This window comes from Battus philenor, unplaced genomic scaffold (assembly GCF_028537555.1).
Source record: "Battus philenor isolate CCGP_79_NKW_IND1 unplaced genomic scaffold, ilBatPhil1.0.hap1 SCAF_1, whole genome shotgun sequence".
In the NCBI taxonomy this organism is placed as follows: Eukaryota; Metazoa; Arthropoda; class Insecta; order Lepidoptera; family Papilionidae; genus Battus; species Battus philenor.
In genome coordinates this window covers 5,741,546-5,762,414 of record NW_027181661.1, presented here as the reverse complement: position 1 = coordinate 5,762,414, position 20,869 = coordinate 5,741,546, and the positions used below count along the sequence as shown (strand labels likewise).

At 36.0% G+C, this 20,869-nt stretch overlaps 1 protein-coding gene across 1 annotated transcript in view; it reads left to right on the top strand.

The window, feature by feature from the left end:
* Window positions 1-20,869, top strand: part of Dhc16F (Dynein heavy chain at 16F) — a 103,695-nt gene that overhangs the window by 69,440 nt on the left and 13,386 nt on the right. Inside the window, exons 42-54 of the mRNA XM_068771398.1 lie at window positions 303-464; window positions 2,136-2,312; window positions 3,086-3,282; window positions 4,521-4,683; window positions 5,694-5,776; window positions 8,456-8,567; window positions 9,562-9,687; window positions 13,362-13,522; window positions 14,838-14,979; window positions 16,983-17,168; window positions 18,098-18,270; window positions 19,149-19,329; window positions 20,128-20,307. Coding sequence (XP_068627499.1) covers window positions 303-464; window positions 2,136-2,312; window positions 3,086-3,282; window positions 4,521-4,683; window positions 5,694-5,776; window positions 8,456-8,567; window positions 9,562-9,687; window positions 13,362-13,522; window positions 14,838-14,979; window positions 16,983-17,168; window positions 18,098-18,270; window positions 19,149-19,329; window positions 20,128-20,307 — 2,043 coding nt within the window. The remainder of the gene's footprint in view (window positions 1-302; window positions 465-2,135; window positions 2,313-3,085; window positions 3,283-4,520; window positions 4,684-5,693; window positions 5,777-8,455; window positions 8,568-9,561; window positions 9,688-13,361; window positions 13,523-14,837; window positions 14,980-16,982; window positions 17,169-18,097; window positions 18,271-19,148; window positions 19,330-20,127; window positions 20,308-20,869) is intronic.

Sequence of the window (20,869 nt, the reverse complement as noted above, 5' to 3'; positions counted from 1 at the left end):
TTCATTGTTTTCGACGTGGATGTTCTCGCATATGCATGTCTATACTCATGCCTGCACTGCCTATTGTAGGTGTAATTTTATAAAATCCATTCTTGGTAAATTCCGAACAGATAACACATTATGACAATTAAAAACTATTGTATAAATGTGTATAAAACTGATATTCTCAAGTCACGGTTATCTTTAATAAGTTTTCGTCTGAATTGACAAATTTTTCTATTACTTTTAGTTCAAAAATTTAACTGACAAGAATTTAATAACAATTCCATTACAGGATGTTTAAAAATACATTTAACTTGCAGGACGTAGATATGATGACTGAACGACTGTTTACGGAATTGCGGCGACATTTTTACTCCACACCAAGCAGTTACCTCGACCTGCTCCAACTTTATCTATCGCTGCTTGACTCCAAACGCCAGGAAATAATCCTCGGCCGGGATCGTGTCTCCTGTGGACTTGAGGTGCGCAAGCGCATGTATTAAAACACCTCTAGAGTTAAATTATCAATATTATTTTTTTAAAAATCTCTCTTAAATATCAATATTGTACCATAGACTTTATAAGCTACTAGGTATACCGGGTTACGCGATGCGTTTGTTATGCACTTAAATAAAAATCTAAATAAAAAGAAAGTTTTGATATCAAACAAACGAATAAAAAAACAAATTTTCAAAAACCTGAGAATATACCTAATAATTTACTGAATTTTCACAGCGATTTGATGTATGGTTTTTGAATCTATCGAGTACAGACAAACACATTTTTTTTTTTTTTTAGGAATGACCCCCGCTATTGGGGGCCTCTCGTACCCCCTATCTGATTTTTGGGACAGGGACCTTTTTTTACAAATATTTTTTCACATAAATTTTTTATTTTCATGATCTTCTCTTGTTCATCTTATCATCCGTTCTTTTCTGTCTATCATGTTACATTTCTGTTCTTTTATGCCCTTATACTCTATTCCTCTTTCTTTCGTCCTCTTATTTTTTTTTTACAGTTCTTATTTACTAGGTACATTTATCACAGTTGTTTTCTTATACAATTAATTATTTATTTTACTTCAGTCTTGTTTTTATTTTGTTTTGTTTTTACTTAGTTTTATTTCTATTAATTGCTTGTATTATGATTATTTTACAGTACTCGAGGAAGTCATTTCTAGTTTCAATTTCGCCTATCAGGGAGGCTATTGATTCCTCCCTGATTTGCACACCAGACCGGCACTCGAAGCCGAAAGACAAACACATTTGTTTTAATATATACATATGATGTATCTGGCTGTCACCCGCTTCATGATAACTAAAGCCCCTTCATTCCATATTAGGCGGGGAATTTTGTAAAATCCATTGTTAGCTGACCGCTATTTAGCGAAAAGAACATTTCTACTAGATTTACAGTCTCTAAGCCTTATGGTTCCAGAGATGTTGTAATTAATTAGTACATAGTTTTAAATCTATTACGTGTACATATCGTGTCTGAATTGAATTATCAATATTTTGGTTACACGAACAATTATTTTTCCATGATTTTTTTTAAATGAAGATTTGTGTAAGTATTTTTACACATCCAACAGTGTAGTTAAAACTTATTAACGGACTTAGTAAGCAAATTAAGATTCGGAGTGATTGGTTATAGATGTAAGACCTTTAATGCGTAAAGCTAATAACTTCTAACAGGTACAGTCTGCAGGGACAGATAGCAAACAAGAATTTATTTTAATAAAGTGTAATCCGAATGTTCGACACCAACGATACAATCTCCTTCAACTTATCATGATGGGAAAGGTCGCTGGTAAAAGGAAGGTTGGTAGGAGAAAGAAGTCGTGGCTTCGTAACATTAGAGAGTGGACCGGAATCGCCAGCGCTGCTGAGCTATTACGCAGTACCAAAAATAAGGAAGAGAGCAGGAAGCTGATAGCCAACCTCCACTAGTTGGAGAGGCACTTCAAGAAGAAGAAGAAGAGAAGAATCCGAATGTTGAAAACACTTCTATTTCCATATTATCATTATGGTATTTATTATTTCTGACAGTATTGATTTTTGTACAGGGTGTACTGTAAGTGGTGTAATGTAGTTGACAGCCAATAAGCTATAAATTCACGCCTGCATATTAAGTATACGCGTTTGCGATTATAGAAGCTGTACAGTGCGTATGAGTCAGTGGGGGTAATGGAACGTGCGGTGCGAGAGATGGAGCCGCTTCTAGCTCGTAAGGCGACTGAAGGCGCTGCACTGGCAGCTCGCTTGCGAGATGAACAGCGGGCCGCTGATGAAGTACGCCACGCTCTCCTCGCTGACGAGGCTGTTGCCAAGGTACGTAACCACGATCCTATTAATACGTACACACTCGTATACACAAATGAACACACAAATACATAGAGGTCGTTGATACATTCAATCTAAAGATGAGGCGGGGGGTATCAATTAGTTTGACAAGTGGTATAAGAGTGGAGGAGAAATCAAATAAAACGGTTTCCGTTAAATACTTCAATGCTGAGAATAAATATGTCAATATATTTGAGAATTCTGCTTAAAAAATCTTACGCTGCACTTTTGGATACGGGCATATGTTTGTAACACTCCTAGATCGAATAGGACTAGCAGAATCTGTGAAACAGTTGTAAGATTTCCTGTATTGACAGTTGTATGTAAAAATTTCAACATATATTATTATATCTAATTAGGTTAATATACTACTAAAAGTTAGAGAAAAAAAAATTGATCATTATTTTACTAAGAAACTATTGTATATTGTAGAAGTATTTATTTCTTTACTGTTTCAATAAGGCGTAACTAATTTTAGTCTGTGAAATTTCATCGTAACTTTGGAAAAATACATTAATCGAACAAATTTATTTTTATATGCCGCCTTTGATAAGCCAATTGTTTATTTCCTCTACAATGATTAGCTGTGTAGCTATGGTTGTTATGGATTACTATATTACTTTTCAGACAAGTTGACAACAATTTATCAGCTGATTATTGTTATCATTATGTTACAGGATTGTTCCTTTGTTTAATATATCGAAGAAACGAACTAAATTAGTAGATATATTTATAATTAAGAAAGTATGAACGTTCGACAGGTGAAAGCGGAAGAGGTTAAGCAGATCGCTGACGAAGCTAAGGCGGACTTGGCACTGGCGATGCCGGCTATGGAAGCTGCGCAAGACGCTTTGAAAGCCATCAACAAAAGCGACATCAACGAGCTTAAAGCTTTCACGAAACCGCCCGCCCTCGTGCGCTTTGTCATGGAACCCGTCTGCATATTGCTCGGTGCAAAGTTAGTTTAAAAATTAATGGTTTATAACAACTCATATTTCGCAGAACTAAGGTTACCGACGTAGCTCGAAGAATTGTTCGTCTGAAGTAGGCGGGGCACATTTCTCTTGTAACAGATGGCCATTGGGGCTGGATGTACCTCAATTGGTGATCACGAGTTAGTAAACGAGGCAAGGGTAGGCCCGCTAGAACAATGACATGGTCAAAGTAGCAAGAAGTCGCTGGACGCACATAGCGCAAGATCGATTATTATCGCGATCTTTGGGCGACGCCTATACCTTGCAGTGGGCGTCTATCGACTGACGTGGTGATGATAATGACGTCATTTCAGCTTCTAATCTTCTTTACGAATCCGTACTCTATTCAGGAGTTTTAAGTCATTTTAAGCACAAACTGTATTCGCGGGATAGAATTAGTACTATAAAATGCACCACTTAATTCCTTGGTTACTAATTACGAGCTAAGGATGTTTTTACATGGGAGGAAAATCTACACAAAATTTCGCTGTTAAAAACACGTTCAGGTGGTAGCAGAACTAAAAATAAATTTTATGGACCATGACATAGACACAATTAAGAAATAAGACAGTAAAGTATTTTCGAATATACATACATAGTAATGATTATTTTAGTAAAAATCAAAGTTTTGTACGCGTTGTTCGTCTATGAGTGTTTACAAAGAAATGCAAAATAAAAAACACAATATTATTGGTTCGTGGAATACGCGAGACCTGTCCAAAACAGTGCGCTGAAAAATCAAACAGAAAAAAATTCACTGGTTCACCTTTGACATGCTCGCAAATGTGTGGTTGAAATGGCACCAAAATAATTGTTTGGTGAATATAATATTGCAACTCCAGTTGCTGTTACAGGCTTTTTTGTTAATTTTAATTATACAAGTTGGTCTGGTTACAAAGGGGTGAATATACGGCTTATTTATCAATATATGATTCACTCTATCCAAAAATCAATGGTTCCAGAAATAATAATTCACGTAATGCGTAAAAAGCGTATTTAAACTCTGGATTACTACATATTAAATCATACTACATATTAAATCGCTTGTCTTATTTAAATAGAAAAATTAAATTAATGTAACATATTTCAGACTGATCACTAAACAGTCTGATTCGAAATTCGTGTAAAAGCTTGAAGCTTTTTACTTACAAATGCTCTATACATTCATCCCTTTAAAGCACCTATAATGAATAACTTAAAAATTTTGAAATAAACTTTGCAGGCCCGATTGGGATTCCACTAAAAAGCTGTTGGCCGACGTGAACTTTATCCGCAACCTCCAGGAGTATGACAAGGATCATATCCCGGAAACCACTCTCAAGAAGCTTAAGGCGTATCTCACCCATAAGGACTTCAACCCCGATACCGTCGTTAAAGTTTCAAAGGTAGCTCCGTTAGCAAGGTATCGTCATTAATAATTTTAAACACGATCTTTACTTTAACAAGCTAAACGGTTGTTTGAAGACAAACTATATAGTTCTAACAATCATTTTGTTAGCCGAAAGTGTACGCTTCTTTATTCTAACTTGCTTTAATGTTATGTTGATTTTCAATATATATATATATATATATATATGAGTGTGTGTGTGCGTGTGTGCATGTGTGCGTGTATGCGCATGTGCGTGTGCGTGTGTGTTTAACTACATTTTATTAATGTTTTGAAGGTGCTTAAAGCCTATGCCTACTGGCCATTGCTAGTTATTGTTGCACAAAATAAGTTCCGATTTGATAAAGATAAAGGCAAGTATGGCTTATAAGGTGGAGTATCACGTCTTGAACCGTTATGATAGAACATTTTTGTTGCTGCCTTTTCGCGTTATAGAGACACTTCTTTACTAGTCAAAACTCTTATTTCACGTGACAAATATTAATACAGCTTTCATATTTAATGTAATCTCATCGGTCAAGGGCCCTGGCTGAATGACAACGTCAATACACACAAGTTTTGTTTTTAAAGTGAATAGATTATAGTAAAAAAGTAATCTTTCAGTACTTGGCACTAAATCACTTGTGTAAAATTAAATGTTATACTGAAGAAGTAGTGAAGGAAAGATACAAGGAGAGAGGAATATGTCTAGGATTACTCTATGAAATCAAATTCAGGAATTAGGAGATCTGTAGACAATCGAAACAGAAGTCCAGCGGAATGTCATGAGGAAGTGGCAGTGGACAGGCCACGTAGCAGAACAGATGGCTTTACGATTCTGAAGTAGAAGCCACAGTCCGGCTAGCGCAGTCTGTGGCCTCCTAGACTTCCTGACCTTGCTAATGTAGTCGGAAGGCACTAGACGCTGGCCGCTTACAACCGGTCCTTTTGGAAATCTGTAGAGGATGTAAAGGTCCATGAATGAAATAGAAAATATGTATTTAAAATTGTTTTGTTTATTTAATTCAGGTATGTCGATCAATGGTTCTGTGGGTGCAAGCCATTGACATGTACGCCAAAGTGTTTCGAGTTGTCGAGCCAAAAATCATCGCGTGAGTGAATATTCATTTATTTATTTTCTAGCATATGTGTTTAACACTCAAACAAAAACAAGATACGACGAATGTTCTAGATAGAAATTATGGAATAGCTTCGAGGAAATCAGCCAAAAAAGTAACACCTTCTTCTATGAAAAACAAGCAAATAATAAAGATAAAAAGACATGTAGGATGTAATAAAACAAAACATATTATAAACCGATAAAAAATTAATCACATTATTGAAATTTTTCAATGTATGAAACTTAAAATTTTCTTTATGAGTAATTGTAATTACAATTATATTAAATCAATTAATTAAGTATTCCTCTGAAACGAGTGATATCTATTTATATTCTTATTGCGACTGGACAGTAATTTTTGACAATAACTATACATTTAGTTACTTTTAGAGTGGCTAGTAATATACAGGTTAGGGTGTAAAAATTTTTAAAGGGTTGAATGTATAGTATGATACAACCTTACGAAAAATCAATGTTTTCAGAAGTAACAAAATACGTAATGATTATATAATGAAAAAAGCTTTTTTAAAATACGGTTCTCTGCGGATTAAAATTAATTGGGGATTAAATTTTGAGGCTCCCGGGATAAAAAAAATTATAAAACAAATTTCAGAGTGATTACTTTATTCACAAGAATTGTAAATAGTTGCAAATGAATTAAAGCTTTTTACTGACAAATGTGCTATGTATTCGTCGTAATAAAACTTTTACACCTGTAATCGATCACCCTGTGTCTTAATTTGTTTACAAAGTTCGTTACTAACAGTATAAGATTGATTGACACAGATATCTATTACCGATTTCTCTAATTATAAGAAAGTATGACGTCATCCTTTCGGTATTACTAAATATTGTTGACACAAGTGTGTTTGAAATTCATTCAATTATTCACACACTCGCTCTAACTTTAAACAAACTCATTTTATGCATGAAATAAATTTAACTAAAGCATTCAAACTAGCTAACAATATAGCCGCAAAAATAAAACCTTGTTAAAACTCCGGCTCGTTTCTATTCTCTCACATAGAGGTGTTACATTTTAGTTTGCTGACGTGAAATCGCCTTTGCAGGTATATTATATTAAGTTGCTTTACATTTAATTTCTATTGTTTCCGTTTTGTTACAAATTCTCCCTCTCTCTCTCTCTCTCTCTCTCTCTCTCTCTCTCTCTCTCTCTCTCTCTTATCAGATGTAAATTTTCGAATTCCTGCAGCTAGAACGCGTTGTAAATCTCTCTTCTTTTTATCGACTGCTAAAACGAATATCAGTAAACGTGCACAATAGGATGTGTGACCTCCACAATTCATATATTAGTGATATTGATATATTCTCGTGCTCTCTCTTATATCTTTTAAAAGACAATTTCATTCGAAATTATTGGACATACATAATACAATTAAAACCTCATCGCAATGTGACGGCTTGCTGTGACTCGTAATTATTACTGTCTGTTCTGCAGAATGCGCTGGATTATTGATCCATGTTGATTAATAATTTTGTTTTGTTTTATTATTGTTTGGCTTTGATTTATTAAATTTTCTTAGTGAAATAGTTTTATAGTAACCAATTTTATTTTTTTAAATTTGTTATTTCTTTCTTACTTTTGTTTCTGTTTATCTCCAATAAAGTAAAAATAAAAATGAAAATTGGAGCAAACGCAAAAAACTTATCTGATGAGAAGACTACCCCGCCGGAGGACATCTGGATACAAAATCAGTTATAATAAGTTTATATCTACTACCAAATATTAAAATAGGTCATGTTCTTAAAACTTGTGAGAGTGAAAATTATTTTATTAAACAAAAGATCTATCTTGTGTTTGAAAGTTTCAGGAATGGCTATATCGGGACAACATTTTTTAAAAATTTGTCCTTTTATTAAACATAATACTTACAATCTATATAGATTAAAATGATTCGCGAAATCAGTCGCTTCGACAACGGCACGGTTAATTAATTATCATATTTCATCCGATTTATTTACCTCCAAATTATTATTTACCTCCAAATTATTATTTACCTCCAAATTAAAGTACGGTATCGAGTGGCTTTTAAATTGATATGGACATCTCAATCAGACTACCTTATTCGAGCTTGTTTAATTCGGCTTACATTTTATTTCATACTTTCACGATAGCACGAGGAAAGATAATTAATCAAAAATAAAAAAAACACTTTTCCCGCAGAACGTGCAATCAAAATTAAACGATCTTTAGCTATCGAACGTTTGACTTTAATCAAAAAATAAGTGTAAGGATGTGATCAAATAAAAGTTATCACCTACCTTAAAGCAATATAATGAAAACATTAGTACTAAATTATTGCAATGCACGAAGGCATTAAACTATTACTGTAATGTGAATTTCTTTTTTAATTAACTGCGATAGGCCAATAACTTAGACAACATTTGCAGTAGTCTAGCCCGCCTGCTCTATTTTTCCATAGTAACCGAGTGCATGCAATAGTTGTCTGGAAGATATGGCCGTTTGCGACGTGGCCACTGCAATACAGGGACTGCTGAAATAGAGGGGTTTCATCTTTATGTCTTATCTTATTTCATCTGATGTGTAATTCATAGTGAACAAATGAAAAAAATACTATATGTAGTAACTTAGATAGTACATCTGTCGGAAAAGTTAAAATAAAAATATGTAAAAACGTTTGTGTGGCAGACATAAGGAAGCGGCCGCTATACTAAAGAGTGTGATGGCTGAACTGCGAGGCAAGCAGAAGCAAGTTGAGGCCATCGAAGCGCAACTCGCAGCTATGGTCAACGAGCTGCGTGTACGTACTGTATTCTTAACGACATTCACTTTTGATGGGAACAATAATACATACAATACATACAACATACATATTATATACGTACATCAGGCAACTAGTTACCTTAAGAAATAATCTGCTTAAGCTGCACGCTTGTGGAAAGAATTGCCTGTGCTGCTAAGATGAACAAAATTACTGAGCGAAACTTCACTATTTATCTTTGTGGTATTTTATGTACTTGAATGACAAGTAGAGATGTTTACTTTTGACTTTCACGAGATATTTTATACATTACAATAGTAAGTAGCTATTATATATTCTATCATTAGATGTCGGCCCAGCGCTCCTTGGTAACAAAGCCCATCTAAAGATTGTATGGAAGAAATCGTCATTAGCGACAAGACTGCTTTTTTAACATTTTTAACGCCTTTGTTTTGCCTACTTCATCTGATTTCTTTTTATGTCTTTTAATGTGTAAATAAATATAACAATAAGTACATATTTACTTATTGCCCATACATATTTCATTAGCCATAATTATTATTTTTTGTATAAAAAAACATGGCTGTTGTCACACCAATGTATAACAATTTATATAACACTTTGAACCACTTACTACTCTACTCCCCAATATTCGTGTTAAAAGTGTATATGACTAAGCTTCAGAAAAGTTTCTTGTAACAAATTTTATAAGAGCACATGGTGGACTATTTTATCAAAGTCATCGGAAGACGCTAGACACAGATCGCTTTCAATCGGAAATTAATGACGAAGTCTATATCTAACTGTGAATCTGGAAGCTGTCAGCTCCGTAGTAACGGATGAAATGATAATGACACATATATATTAAAATAAATATAGCTATATTTATTATACATCTTTCTAGTTCATATTTCATACATTTTTTACATCAAATTATTTTTTATTTAGTAGCGGCAGTATGTATGTAACTGTAATATAAAATCAAGCAATGGTCATGTTTAGGTTTAGGTGTAATTTGTCATTTGATGTTCAGACGGTTGAAGAGGAGCGAGACCGATTGCAAGCAGATGTTGCGCTTGCTGCAGCTCGGCTCGCTCGTGCCGGCAGCCTCACACAAGCGCTGGCGAACGAGCAAGCACGCTGGGAGAACAGTGTCAAGGTACTTGATTCACACGACGAAACATCACCCACAAATGTAAACATGCTATTGGATTACGTGAAGAATTCAAAAATAATTACAAAATTAATGACTAATTCCATTTGCCAAAAATCGTTATATTATAGAGAAAGTTTTACCCGTAGTTTCGCCGTGACGCAGCGTGGATAGGTCCCCACTTGGACCAACGATATAATTAATGTCATGGAAAGTAGCTTGATACGGGCAGCGCGGGCCCGATCGTCGTGTATGGGCATCTATCGGCTGAAAGGACAAGAAGAAGAACAGAACATTGTTCAGATACTTTTATTCATTTATTTAGGTACACATAACTTAAATATGCCGTATTAATAATAGTTCTGATGTTTCTCGTTGTCGGTGTCGGTATTATAAATTATTTTATATGGAAACTTGTAAAAAAATCAATTACCAAGAGAAAAGTGATCGCACGTAAGAGGAAATATCTGGTTTACAACTTACACCCATCGGAAGAACTCTTAATGTTAGAATCTTTCATTCAGTACATTGACTATGCCTGCTCATTCTACTACGTTTATGGAGAAATCATTTACTGTTGGTGCTACAAGTTATGGAATAAGTTACCAGAAACAACTATTAAAATGGTAATAGAGCACTTCCTTGGCCTCTAAAATAGGATATTGTGTAAGGGAATGTCTATATACGTACTCGTATTCTTGCATGTGTGTATAGTAATGTATACATTTATTATGTAAGTAAATTGGTACTGTCAGTGTATATGTTGAGATCCACTATCGTGGACCCCCATTTTCATTTCATGGACCCCCAAATTTTTTTTCGCTGACGTAGACCACTTGCAAGTTGTCATAGACCCCTAGGGGTCTATATAACACCATAAACTCCATCATCTCCTTCATGTCTCACCTCCATCCAAAGCTGATCTGGTGGCGATCACCGCGAGCGATCTCTGTCTGCCTCTTGTACCATATGATTTTTTTTCCTTATATTTATAGTCTATTGTGTACAAAGAAGTGTAAATAAAAAATAAATTAATTACACACATGTACTCAATAGCTTAGCACGCGCGGTTGCTCGATAATTATGTTACTATAATTAAATTAAAACTCGAACCGTGGCCTTAATGCAAAATTCATTTCAACGTAAGCTATTTATTAATAAGATTTCTCTCATACAACGTGAAGCTTACGGTGAGTTCGCTACTCGAAGGTTTGTTGCGAATAGCGATAAGTTTCTGGAAAGTTTATGTTAGAATCTGATCTTCTGATCGTTCTAATGATGGACGAGTTGCAAACTGAACCTTGTTATACTAAATCCAGTGTAATAATATCTGAGATCATTACATTGAAACATGAGATACTACATATAATTATCCCTGTATTTACAATATACTTGAAACTAACTACTTGAAACTAATATATTTGAAACTATACACTAAATTGTTAGGTTTTACAATTCAGTTCTGTTCGCAATTCCCTGGAGACTTTTGGTCAGACTCAATTTTTGCTTCTATCAGCCGCGTACAGCATTTTAAGATTACGGAAGCCATATAGCTATATCGTGATCTAGGTGTAGTGCCTGTCTTTCGTTGGAGTTTGGCGGTAATTAAAAGTGCCGCCACATGTATAGAAATATATATACATATATATATATAATGGCCCTGTATAAAGTGACCACTCTGAAATATGTTACAATACTTTATTTTTCTTTTTACTTCTGACGGTACAAGGATAGTCTGCGGGGACATTTTAATATGTTATAAACCGATTTTTTTAAATTCTCTCTCTTACTATATTATCATTAAGTCATTTATATTTACTCAAACTATAGTTTTCGAATAGAGTATACCATACCTTAATTGACAGCAAATGCTAAACGTTCACTTTTAAAGCACTTTTAAACATAATCATTCTGTATTCGTAATCGATAAATATACAAATACAATAAAACAAAATCCAAGTATTTTATTACTTTGCATTTATTAATTTTATCTGTTACATGAAAATAAAGAGCAAAGTTCTAAATCCCGTTCGCTGGATCGCCCAGAGGATCAATACGTAGGGTTGGTAAAAATATATATTGATACTCATTTCATACAAATTCCTACAAATATTTATTTTTGTATAGAAAAAAAATATTGACATTGTTGTATGTAGAAAGTGATATCCCAATTCGGGCCTCATTTGCAAGCTCACATTTGCTTATTAAACCACGAAGAAGACTTTACTCAAAATTCTCTACAAGATTGAATCGGAAATTATGAAGTCTAAAGATGCACGAAAGTAAACGTCATAGCCCAGCGGATTGGCAAGTTGAATTAGCAATGAGCAGGCCACATGACGCGCAGAGCAGATGGCCGCTGAAGAGTTAAGGTTCTGTATTGGTAACCACGGATCGGAAATTACAAAAAATGCATTCGCAAGGTAGATAAATGTACTGAATACGGACCTCTTGAAACCGTATTATGAAATCTATAGGGGCATATATATATGCCTCCACTATAGCAATGGACGTGTTATAACAAAACATGTTTTTAAATATACATCTATAAGTTAATATTTATAATAACAATGAAAGAAATCTTGAGAGGAACATACAGCGTAAACCTGAAAATATAATATTTAATACGTGTGTTATTCCTAGTCTATCCACGGAAAGAAAGAGAGGAGCATACTTGGGATAAGAAGGGCTCTAAAAATCCGACGCCTGAATACAAGATACATGTCTAATGGATTCAGGCGTTGCTTTGCGGAAGTCCATCCTAAGTAAGAAAAGGACTAATGCATAGCTACTTCCGCTATGCAGCAGTAGTCGCGCAATAAAGTGCACCGTCCGCCAGCCCACTGACAAATACGCATACGGCAAACAATGCGAATTACACAACTACCACCGCTAAATCACTCAGTGTTGAGTGATTGACCAACGTCCACGACGCTCTCACCCAAGCTCTTAGATTAAAGCGGCGATGAGCTGGGCACGAACCAGGCTGTAAAAATAAAAGATAGACTCTGCTGTCAATGAAATGGAATGGCCCAGTTGGCAAAAGAAAAGTTGGTCGGCTATACAAAAGATGGAAAGATAATATTTTGGAAATCGCGGAATAGGACTGGATGGACAACGCAAAAGACAGTGATGCATCGAATATATATGGTCCATATAAAAAAAAACTAACAAAACTGTAACGTTTTCTAACATTACAGCGTATTTAATTTTTTAAACATTCGGAAATGAAAAGTTATTTTTCAAGTTAATAACAAAATTGATTAAATATATTCCAATTTTTTTGCTGACATTATTTAAGTTTTGGACTACGTCCCGCGGACGTTTAAAACGACACGGTTTCAGCGCATTAACAAGTTACAGGGTTGAAACACTGTGTGCGTTTAAAAGTAATTTACATTTTTCGAAAACGTGACGATAGACAACATTTGAGCATTTGATATTTTTTTACGAAAGGTTTTCGCTGCTACTGGTGATCGGTGATTGATGAAAGCACTTAGCGTGAATCTAGTTTATTAACTAAACTTTATGGAAACTTTGGCTCGACACTATGACAAAATGCAAGAGCCTCCGAAAGGTGATTCAAGGCTGTCACTCAATACGTGTTTAGTAATTCGATTCAAAGGTGCCCAATTTGTTCTAGCATCGTATTATTCGGTTGTTATTGTGCATGTGCGCAGGAAGCTTCAGAGCAGCTGGTGTTGGCGACAGGCGATGTGCTGGTGGCGGCCGGATGCATTGCATATTTCGGGGCTTTCCCTGCCCACTACCGACGCGAACTGGAGACCAAATGGGTCGCGCATTGCGCCCAACTCAGCATACCCGCCTCTAAAACTTTCGAGTTAGTACTTTATAACCTTACCATTGACATCCATCCATTCATTCATTTATACATTCATTCCATTATCCATTTTAAATAATTAAGTAATACTTGTAAGTCATTAGAAGAATTCGAAAAGTACCGAATTTGGTAAAAACTAGAATCTAAGTGACCTGTTCTATATTATGATAATCCATATTGTCATCTATTCATTCATTCATTTTCCACTTAGAATAACTTAGTGATCACTTGGTGTCCTCCATGAGAAGAATGCTAGAAGACACGAATTACAAACTACCATAAAATCGAGTTTTCTTTTAATAACACCCTTAAACTTAACTACGAACGTTCCAAACGTCCTGATCTGTTCTGATTTTATTCTCGTTCTCGTCTCCCATAGTTCACAATATCTTTTTTCTTCCTTCTATCATTCCATAATTCCATCCTCCTTTCTCAATCCAAGGTTTCCGAACTTGCGGCTGCCTGGAGGGCGGACCGCGAGTCGCTCAGTATCGCGCATGACTGCGCCGACCCGCTGGCCACGTACCCAGTTGCTTCCGCTAAAGCCAGCAGCTCTGCCTGGTATACCGTGCAGCTGCCCAACTTGAACTTCTTACTGTAAAGCTGTGCGGTGTCTCGCAAACGCAGAACGCCGCACCCATCTTATACTCAATGTGGCTGCCGTCGGTATAAATAACCAGATCGGCTGCCGCGGTGGCAAGTTGAGCAGCCTCCTCACCCTCCTCCAGGCAGGAGAATTCCACACCAAACTGACCAGATGGGTGTGGAAGTCTCAGGCAGCTGACCGGCAACTCCAGGTCCCGGTCCCCTATCACTTGCCGAGAGTAACCCTATTTTATTTCAAATAAATGGGCTGCTTCTTGGACCCTATGGTCCAGAGGAAGCAGCCCGGCAAGGGTAAGGGCCGAGTTCAGGGACGTGGTGCTATGGGTCCTCGCGATCTAGCTTGGAGTTTTAAACCAAGATTACCGAAGTAGCCCGAATAATTGCTCGTCTAAAGTAACAGTCGACGGGGAACTCGTGTGGTGCCCATGAGCCGGTAGAGACGGCGTTAGTAGCCCGACAGTATATACAGTATATAGTAGCACGACATAGTTCATAGGTCGCAGGAAGTCACTGGAAGCACAATACCAGTCATCGCAGCGATCCTTGTGAGGATAAATTTAATAAATCCTTCACATATAGCAGCAATGTTTTGCTAGTTCTTTTGTTCTGATAATAGTAACTGTATTGGCAAAATAACCTAAAAATCCCGCCGTTGGATTTTGTAAGGACACGTAGAAGATATGATTTAGAGTATTGTCCTGATGCATAGCCTGGTGCGTACGGCTGCCGGCTCGGGGGCAACTCGCGCGTGGCAGTCGCAGGGGCTTCCCCGTGACGCCGGATCCTCGGAGAACGCCGCGCTCGTCGTGTGCGCCGGCCGTCGGCCGCTCGCCATCGATCCGCAACAACAGGTACTTTCCAAATAATAATAACTTCATCTTCTCAGTAACTGTCTATCTTGGTTTTCTCATTTATTGATTATTATTTAAAATAAATTTAAATGATCACTTATGTAATAAAAACGCCAGAGACGCCATTTGATACAAACTGGAATCAAATTGGGCTTCCCCTATAATGGTAACGTAACGTAAACGTACGAGGGTCTCAAACGCATTTTGATCCGAGAAGAGACAGCTATAAAATCAGACCGTTTTTATTTTATCACTTTCATACATTGATTGATTGATGAAAATTATAAATTACATTAAATTAATAAACTGAAATTAATTAATCAACGATAGCCCAGAGGTAGTACAGAGGTTGAGGACTGGAATTTGCGATCTTATTTCGTGAGTTCGATTCCCTGGATACAATCTTATATAATTCACACTTTGTGTATTAATTATATAGGAATGCCTCTGGTCACTAACAAGTTTCCTTTGGATGGGCAGCACCGTCCTCTGCGTATAATACCACACTGCAATCTCGAAACCGCCTGCCAAGCGTGGTGATGATGGTATATTCCCCCATAGGCTATCTTTGGCGACGCTGATGCCTTGCAGTGGGCCTCAATGGGCTGAACGATATATATAAAACGATATCCAATATCTAACTTTATACTTTATCTTTCCTGACTATGTACTTAGTTTTGCCATAAACATTGTTAACATTAAAAATATCATTTTTGTTTAAAACATTTATTACTATTACAGTGTCTTAATTTAATATATTAATATAAAACCATCAAAAATATACAAAGCTTATTCAAACTAGTCTCCGTTGGCTGCAATACAGTCCTTTAAATGTTTAGGCCAGTTATTACTAGCAGCACGAACTCTTTCTTTAGGAAAATTCTTCACTGCCAAGCGTAAGGTTTGTTTTAGGTATTCCAAATTATCAGGTCCTTTAAATTAAATATTATTCTCTAAAACTAACTACAAATCGTAAACCAGTGGATTAAGTCAGGACTTGATGACGGGCAGTCTTCAGCTCTAATAAAGTCCGGAACGTTTGCTTCTAACTAGGGTCTAGCTAGCTATATGACCTGGCCTTGCTTTAAGGACCATTTTTGATGTTATTAACGGCTTCACTACCTTTGTTTTGATATCGTTTTACAAAAATATGGCTTAGTCACTCCTTCATAGCTAAATCTCTACCAAACCATCACTGAAGCCGGATAATGTCCACTTTGTACTCTGTTGACTATTGGGAAGCTTCTTTAGAGCCTTCAGCGTATGCGTATATATAAACGGTCATTTTGTTTGTTAAAATATTGCTAGATGGAAAAAACATTCTCATCCGTAAACAAGATTTTTCTGTGACCTTTCTTTGCGTACAGCTCAAGTAGATGTTTTGTTTTTACTATTTTATTTACTATTCTGTCTAAATTTTCATTTAAGAAATGACCTAAGACCTATGTCAACTTTTAAAATACGCGACATGGTTCTAGGTGCCGGACAGGATTTATTCAAATTCTTTCCCTCGTGCTTTGATCGCATTTTTCTTACGAACACTACGTGGACGGACAGAACGTTTTTTTGTCACAAACAGAGGAGGTTTTATTGTACCTAACAATAGCTCAGTCGACAAATATTTGACTAATACTAAGCCTATCAAGGATTTCAAAATTGTATTGAATACCATACGTGGTTTATGTAATGTAATCATAGGAATTCGTTTCTTTTTATCACTGCTTCATTTCACAAAATATTTTACTATACATCGGCCAGAAATAAGATAACATTGAAGAATCATATAAAAATGACAGATTCCAAATTCAAAAATAATATTTTGTTTATTTTTAATTATAATAGTATTTATGGCTAAACAAAGTATTTATTTTCACAAAGTGAATGCTGTAACTCTTTAGATTTTTTGTAACACATTTTTAAAGATAAGTTGTAACTATAACATGTGTAATATTTTTAGAGAACTTAAAAATAAAAGTTAAGTAACTGCCGGTCTATGTTTATAGGCGAACCGTTGGATTAAAAATATGGAGCGCGAAGCGGGACTGCGTGTAGTGAAACCCACGGATCCGTCGCTACTGCGGGTGATGGAAAGTTGTGTGCGGCTTGGGTGGCCGCTTCTAATAGAAGACGTGGGTGAAGAGTTGGATGCAGCACTAACGCCGCTGTTGCTCAAACAAACTTTCGTCCAGGTCTGCAACATCATCAGTATCAATTCAGCTACAGGACTTTTACTGTTCGACATAGACCTCCACCATTGATTTACAATAGGCGCTCCTATTAAAAGCGGTTTGCTTCCGGCGTCTTTTGACGGCCTTTACAACATCTGTCTGTTCAGGTTGCGGGCGGACGTGTCCAATATACACACTTACCGTTAATTTTGTGATGTCAATATTTATTTTTAATTTTTTTTAGTCACGTTCAGAGTCGCTTACCAACTCGGTAGTCAACAGCGTCTTTATTTCAATAATCATCAGCTTCTATATTTTATTTCTAAATAAAAAAAATAATCTACGTAAGCTGATTTTTGCCAATGTATATAAAGTATGGGCAATCTCACATTCCATTCGCGTAAAATAATTGACGTAGCAACGCGACCCGATGTTTTTCTTGTTTGTCTTTTTTTGTGCCACCCGCCATCGGGGAGCTCCCGTACAACCCCTGTCTTAAGTACACAGAGACAATATTTTCAATAATTTTTTCATAGAGTATTTTATTTTCGTATTAACCTTTTATTCTTTCTTTACAATATCCTTCACACATCTTTCTTTTATAAACCCCATATTCCATCATTCCTTTCCATACTTTATTTTCTTACATCGCCTTTGTTACTTTGTCTTCATCTCTAGACATTTTCTTTATTAAAGTATTGTGTATTCCGATTATTGATTTACATTTTTCTTTTAATTTAATGAATTCTTTTTAACATATTTCACAATTTCACATTTTTTATTTTTATTTCACATATTCACTATTTCGCAATTCGTTTCTCTTCCTTGTTTCTCTTCACTCAACGATGGACTCGTTGAGTTTGTGAGTACAAATTAGGTTTTGGAGTTCGTCGCCAAGTTTTAATCGATTTATAAGAGCAGCTTTATCCATCTTGTATCTGTGCGACCAGGCCGGGCGACTGCTTATCCACATCGGCGACAGCGACGTGGAATATGACACTAACTTCCGCCTGTATCTCACCACAAAACTTGGAAACCCTCACTACCTACCCGAGATCTGCATTCAAGTCACCTTGGTTAATTTCACCGTCACACTGTCCGGTTTGGAAGAACAACTGCTGGCGTAAGCAAATTTACTTATATCCTTCATAGCTTTTATTTTTTTTTTACTGTTTTATTTTAATTCGAAGCTAGATCAAAGATGCTAAACCTGGCAAAATTAATTCTATTATAACGGAAAATGAGGTATACCTACGAAAAAATAATAATTTATACTTTAAAAATCTTTTACCGTATCTAATAGATCCTCTGATCTAAATGCTAGACGATTCGTCTTACTCCAACGATTTTCCACTTTATATTTTTGATTATTTAAAGACAGTCATCGTTAACTTTGAAGCACCAAATTATATTTGCTCAATTATTTTTAATTGTTTTAAATTTGTCTTGCATAATAGTTTAATCATTAATATTACTGATGTAGGTATTCCATTTAGATTTACAAGAGTACCGGTTGGAGGGGGCCTTTATCTAACATTTTTTTAGTACCTTAACAAGGTCGCCTGTCGTCCTACACTGCACATAAGTACCCAGCGGTAATCTGTTATACGCGCTGTGAGGCTTGCCCACGCATAGTATATCATTTTTGCTGTGAGCTTGTGAATAAGGCCCGATGGATTTAAGTTATAAAATACCACGTAAAAATAACAAGTTTCTAACACAACCTATGACTTACGGAGCGGAAGGGTCCGTGAACTTAACAATAAAACAAAAGTTGGACAGACACATTCCCGTTGTTCACGTGTAGTATTTCGCTCTATCCGAGTTGAGCTGTGTAGTGTTGATGTTGTATATTTGTATCTTGGGACGGCAGCGTGAACCACAGGTGAGCCAAGGGGGAATACGAATCCAACCTTGATTTGTCCCCCTAAAAACCCAATGTATAAACTGCTTGATAGCTTAGTAGTAGGTTATTTATAATGTCAAATATTTATTTTATAGCGAAGTAGTGAGTCTGGAACGTCCAGAATTGGAGCGCCAGCGTACGGAATTAACAACGCGTATCGCAGCGGATCGTGCCTCGCTGCTAGATATCGAGGAACGAATTCTACATCTACTGCACGCTTCCACAGGCAACATACTCGACGACGAGGAGCTCATCGAGACTCTCAATGAGAGCAAGGTCTCGGAAAATTAATCTAAGTTTAACCCTTAAATGCACGACTTTTATTTATACTTTTAAAAAAGATAAATATCTTGCAGATAGGTACACTACAATGCAGAGGAAAATATTTTTATACATGTATAATATTCTTATACTTATTTTTTTTTTCAAAACCTTATGTTGCAGCTATACAACACTGCATTTACTGCTACTTATACCGTTTAAGTGGTATGTTGTAGATTTGCATCATTATACATTTAAGGGTTAATATCTTACGTAACTTAAAAATCTCTGTGCCTTCATATCACGGGTGTGTTAAGATTCCGTGAGGATTTGTACTGGCCAAAGTCAACTCCAATGCAAAGTAAACTCAATTCTACAATATTATTAAAACGATTTTTAATGATTAGTCTAAATTCTCTTCGAATTAAGAGTGCATATTAACAACTGATAATATAACCCTTACTTATCGACTGGTATTACCAACAATGCTTATAAAATATAATGAGTTTAAGATTAAAAATAAAACAGAAATTATGTTCCGAAAGTAAAATTCATGCATATTTTTCTTAATTCATCTTATTAATTTACGCGTCTTATGAACTGAAAAATCTATCCTTCTATATGTATATAGATTTAACAGTTTTCCACTTATTTACTGACTCATCGCAATATCTTTGGAATAAGTCTCAGAAACTACAAATTTTGTTGGAATATTCCTTTCACTGAGTTGAAATTTTACGAATTCTTATCTGTAGCGAGATTAAGTTGGAAAAGCGGCTGGGGCTAGCTAGTAAAATATATAAAAACTACCAGGAAACTTCCGAAATAATTTCGGCGCGCCTGGAAGAGACAGAGACGACGGAGCGGAGCATCGGAGTGGCACGCGAAAAGTACCGTGACGTGGCTGCCCGAGGTGCATTACTCTACTTTGCAATCGCGCAGCTTGCCGACCTCGATCCAATGTACCAGTTTTCCCTCGCCTATTTCACTCAGGTCAGCACTCGTTCACTTGTTTTTAAAAATGCATTGTTTATAATGCAAAAAACAAAACAACTTTTGGGACACAATTGCCTGAACAACCCGTGGTTTTGGGACGTCCTAATCCAGAGGAAACACCAAACTCTAATGCAACGATTAATATCGACACCCGAAGCAGCTCCCAAACTTAATGACTTTTAAAGAGTTTATAATGTAATTTTTTCTGGCAATTTCCAATGTCCTTCTCCATAATGATATCACTATTTCTTAAGTATAAAATGTAAATGTATTATTATGTTAACATGTATACATATAACAAGTATTACATATAACATTATACAAGTGTATATATATATATACAACAAGCTATAAACATAGTGTAATTGTTATTACGGTTTCAACCGTAAGTCGTCTACTCCTGAACATAGGCCTCCTCATGGACTTCCAATAGGACCTATCAGATGCTTCTTGCATATTGCGTGTATCCACTCTGTAATTGGACGTCCTAAGTTACGGTTGCTTGTCCATTGACTCCAGCTTCTTAAAGCCCCAGAGGCTATCAGAAGGCGCGCTATGT